This window comes from Ostrea edulis, chromosome 6 (genome assembly GCF_947568905.1).
Source record: "Ostrea edulis chromosome 6, xbOstEdul1.1, whole genome shotgun sequence".
In the NCBI taxonomy this organism is placed as follows: Eukaryota; Metazoa; Mollusca; class Bivalvia; order Ostreida; family Ostreidae; genus Ostrea; species Ostrea edulis.
In genome coordinates this window covers 4,061,666-4,066,881 of record NC_079169.1, presented here as the reverse complement: position 1 = coordinate 4,066,881, position 5,216 = coordinate 4,061,666, and the positions used below count along the sequence as shown (strand labels likewise).

Genomic DNA, 5,216 nt, shown 5'->3' with positions numbered 1-5,216 from the left:
ACTTTAATAACATTCCAATACGCAAATGGTGGAAGGTTATCATGGCCTTCAATCTGCTCGATTGTTTAGCAATAAAAAGATATACAAGTACTGAAAATGAGGTACATTTAATGCCTGTTGGGTGTTGTCCGTTTTCAGTATTTGGTACATGAAAAGGTGAAGTTAATGAGCACGCCAGTGATCATTCTCGTAGTTCCTATAAATACAAAATTAAAGAGTAGGGCAAACACAGATCCCTGGACACACAAGACGTTGGATCAGGTGCTGAAGAGAAGGCATCCATTGTTGCACGGCAACGCCCACCGTGAGCCCTATATCTTGATCAGGTACACGGAGTAATCTAGCTTGTATGGAATCAGGTAGGATAGATTATGTAAAGGTTGTGACTCTTAACAATTTGAATACAAATTTAATTTTATACTTCAAAAGCCCAAAATATTGAATTTTAAGATGTATATGTTATCTACATTTCTATACAAGATGGGACACTTGCTAACCCGCGAACCCCCCCCCCCCCCCCCCCCCCCCCCCCCCTATGACAAATGTCATAGCATTTGTATGCATTGTATTGGGGAGGGGACCCCACTAAGGCCACATTAATTTGTGAAACTTGAGCATTTCGTAACACATTAAAATCTTTTTTGTCATTTTAAGCCTTTACGTTAATGAATTACCCTCTGCACGATTCTTATATGAATTGCCACTTAGACAGAATTAAGGAGGAAAAACACCTTCAATTTACATCACTGACATTTAATAAACAATACAGTGTATAAAAAAATACTATACTTCTGTATATTCAACATAATGAAAACAGATACATGTAATTATGTACAACACTAATGAACAGGTACAGTGTATGCACATTATATCCAGTGCAGTATTCACAGAATGTGTTTGTGTACAGTACATTTTAATCAAGGAGTTAAAAAAAACACAAGATATGCATGATCATATTCTCACAGCAGTTAAAAAATAAAGGACAATAAATACCTGAACATGTCAAAAAACTTGGTATACAACTTTATGAGATTTAACAATTCATTGTGAATTCTTGAAACTTTTAACAATAAATATTTCAGTCACTCTTTAAAATAATCTTGTTAAAATCACAATCATACAATTGATCTATTGACCCATTAACATTACATTGAAATTTTTAAAAATTTCAAACACTAAAGCCACAGATTTTACAATCCTGTAATAAAATCTAGCGCATTAGAAGAACAGAATATGTTAAATCAGAGTTGTGTATCACAGTCATGTAGTTGAGAACAAAATTTGAATTGCATTTTTTCATCAACTCACTTTTAAAAATCACTACAAAATTTTAACATTGCACTGAAGGTCATGCTCTCGTGACCTGAAGTAATGAAGACACAGACAGTACATGCATCTCAATTCAATCACTGCAAAGAAACCACAACTTACACTGCACGGCTCACTTAAAAAAGAGACCGAGCAGCCACACCTTACACTGCACGGCTCACTTAAAGAGACCGAGCAGCCACACCTTACACTGCACGGCTCACTTAAAGAGACCGAGCAGCCACAACTTCCACCTGAACTACTTGGTTCATAGAGACTATACTGGAACACTAACAGCTGCTCTACAAGTCCTGCTATTTAACCACTTTATACACTACATGTCTCCTAGTGATTGCATATTATTTCACGAACTGTAATTATCAAATTGCTGTTGGAAATGTAACCATGTTTTAATTTTCAGAGCTCTATTGTTCATTAACTAAATCAACTTACATGGCATTTATAATGACCCAATTTATCAATGTTAAATTGCTCATTTTTGTGAATTTCTTTCAGGAAATACAGTTCAGATTTGGAGAGAAAATGTTTTTTTTTCTATCTCGTGCAGTTGAAAGATGAAGTTATGGTGTAAATATGAAAGAGTTGTCCAAGCCTGCACTCGGCATTTCCTAGAAGGAAAATGGCATAAAAAATTGCCATTTTGTGTCAAAATAGCAACATAACATGTTTGTAATGCAATAATTCTGGCTCCATGTCACTCTGATTTAATTGAGAAAAACTGCAATGCATTGAGATACTTGCAAAAAATACACAAGAAACAAAAGCACTAATGATGATTTATGTGAGCGAATAGAGAGCCCTTACAATATACCTATTCTTAGGGGGTGGTATGGTATAGACCCCTATTATTATTACAATCACAATCAACAGTTCTTGTATTACTTGATAATTGTACAAATGTTCTTCCTGAGTAGTAAATTATAAATATCTTTCTTATACTGCATCAAATTTAAATCCCTAGGCTTCATCTACACTACAGGAGGATGTTTGCATATCAATTTGACAAACTGTATCCTTATGGTTTTGAAATTTTTTAAAGAATTCACTTATATATTTCCATGTTAACCTCTAAAACCCTATTATGTCCATGTCCAAAGGGTCACAGCTTGAACATACTTGTATCTACTCTACATTAGACTGTTTGCATATAAATATGTTCCCTTGTTGGTCTATAGAAATTTTCAAATTTTTTAATATGTTTTTCCCCCCGTTTCTATTCCTACACAAAACTTTGAATCCCTACTGTTGCATCACTCTTGCACCGAGAGTCAACATGTGAACAAACTTGAATCTTCATCATAAGTAGAAGCCTTCATGCAGGTCTAGGCCTTTCTGGATCAGCAGTTTCTTAATCATCTACCTTGGAAGGGGATATCACCCTTCAATGAACAAACACCTTGTGGTAAGTTAGATTGAAATCAGTTTCAGCGAGTTATAAAGTCGACAAGGTACATGTAAAATGTTTACAATGATGACAGAGGACAAAGCTAACCTCATCAATCAGTGCAAGCAATCAAATAAAAAAGTTCACCTGTACCTCTTATGATGTCAGTATCTTTTCCCCTCCACATTCTGCTCTATTTGAATACAAATTCAACTTGTGATTATAATGACATTAAAGTTGTTTGCAGACAATAGATGACACTTAGAACATATCTTTTGTAAAAGCTATGTTTTTGCACTTTCCAACTTGGTAAGTTTTAGGAGAGAGAACCTTTAAACTGCCATGACATAATCTGTCCTCTCCTTTCTGGGTACAAGTCGGATAGCAGGAACACGACCCTCAATGCAATGTTAATAGATCTTGACAATCTCAAGATCAAAGAACCCAATTTTACAATAGATAGGTTGAAAACATTGGTTGACACAAAACTGAGTAAAATAGAGGCTGTTAAAGCATGCATTGATCACTGCCTCACTTAAAGATCTGCGGTGGTCTTTGTTTGCAGACACCATTAAAATACGGATGAGAGAGAGACATCTTGGCTGATATCCTCTGACTTGGTTCATACTTCAACATTTTCTGAAAGAAAAAAGATGAAATGAGAAAATTAATGAATTTGCATGTGTATGCATATTAAGATGTACTGTTGGTACAAAATCATTGTAAAATTTTGGACAAACATATTCAAACATGGTTATCATTATAGCATAAATAGATATTCCATGGGTTTTTTTTATAATACGAAATTCATTTAATGAAGCCCATGGTACAGCATTTAAAAAAAAATTTTCTGAAGAATAAAGTGACTGTTAAACACATGGGTCTTCCTACTAGCTCTAATTAATATGTTAACCCTTTAGCTTGATTGGTAGAGCATTGGAATTTTGTGCTGAAGGTCCTAGGTTCAATCCTCAGTAGAGCAAATACTGTCCGTTACAAAAATATTTTTTTGAATTTTGTCTCAAAAGTGAAATACATTCCATATCCATTCAAAGAGCATTGGATTTTTTTGTTTCTTTCATTTTCCCTAGCTTCCCCTGGTCCACACTGCCTACAGACATTTTCACAATAAAAAATTCTATATATTCCAATGTAAAACTTTCCATCTCTATTTTGGCCTTTACCTGGTCAAATAGGCCAGGGTGTTAACAAATATTACTTGCAACTGATTAAAATTGAACCCTTTCAACTCATAAGAAAATTTTCAAAGAAATTTCCTATATACATGTATATAATAATAATAATGATTGGTTTTATATAGCGCTTTTTCCAGTGTATGCTGCTCAAAGCGCTTTACAATGCATTATTACCCTGGCAGACCTTATATCAATCTAGAACTTTCTCAGCCTCCTAGGAAGCATATACATATTTCAAAGTTTAACTATGAGACTCTCTTATTTCCAAAATTTTAGCTCCATGGCTAAAAGTTTGAACAAACCAAAATCATATATGAGGAAGCTTTCATGCAAGTTTTGGCTTTCCTGCTGCGGAGGTTTTGGAGAACCCCATCCTATTTCAGTATCTCTCCTTGATGTGTATATGGTACTTTAATTCATTATATTTGAATCTCCTTTCACTAAGGATGCTTGGAAAGAAGAAAGACTAAAATTGCCGAAGTTGTTCGTGAGAAGCAGTTGCAAATGTGAATAGTTAACAGATGACGACTCACAGATTTGGGACAAATTTCATCCAAAGAGGACATTTGAGCTTTCAGCTGTAAATATGCGCAACTTACAGCCATTAAATCCAGTCCTTCACCAGTGAGGTGTGGAACAATGCTGCTGATAGACTGCTGGGGCCATTTAGGGAAGGAAGACTTGAAGTCAGGAAGCTGGGAAACTCCTGGCCACACACTCTCATCCGGAGTTCCTAAGGGGAAAAATGCATCACAATGATTGTAACATTTTACAGATATGTGGAAGTATTCTAAAATTATACATGTTTCGAAAATTTGCACGCCTCTAACTATCTAAATTAAATCCATGTTAAAAATCATGAGTATATATACATTGTAGCACAAAAAAGCAAGCAAAGGTTATACTAACAGTAAAACATCAATATTTTAGTAAATGACTTATAAACTACCAGACACATGAATGATTATAATATCAGACTAGAAGAACTCAAGAGATTGTTGCAAAGCAGGAACCCTGAAGTTTTATATACCCCGCCCCCAAAACATTTTGGAAGTGCAGTGTTTTCTCTATTAGCATTTCAGTATGATTGGGGCAATTTCCCCCCTTGCCTTGATATCCTGCAATAATATTAATAAATTAGGGGGAATTTATGATATTTTGCAGGGATTCCCTCTGACAATCTAGTGCCCTAATATAAATACTGATACAGGATATCATGATCTGTGCTTTACCAAGTGTCCTGAAAATCCTAAATAGCTGATCAATTTCAGAGTCTCCTTGGAACAAAGCACGTCTTGTCATCTGAA

General features: G+C 35.0%; 1 protein-coding gene across 1 annotated transcript in view; it reads right to left on the bottom strand.

The window, feature by feature from the left end:
• Positions 1–737: 737 nt before the first annotated feature.
• The window catches only part of LOC130047083 (cyclin-dependent kinase 2-like), a 16,531-nt gene continuing 12,052 nt past the window's right edge, over positions 738–5,216 (bottom strand). The window contains exons 6-8 of the mRNA XM_056141314.1: positions 5,142–5,211; positions 4,509–4,642; positions 738–3,352 (exon numbers count right to left, since the gene is read on the bottom strand). Coding sequence (XP_055997289.1) covers positions 3,245–3,352; positions 4,509–4,642; positions 5,142–5,211 — 312 coding nt within the window. The 3' untranslated portion in view covers positions 738–3,244. The remainder of the gene's footprint in view (positions 3,353–4,508; positions 4,643–5,141; positions 5,212–5,216) is intronic.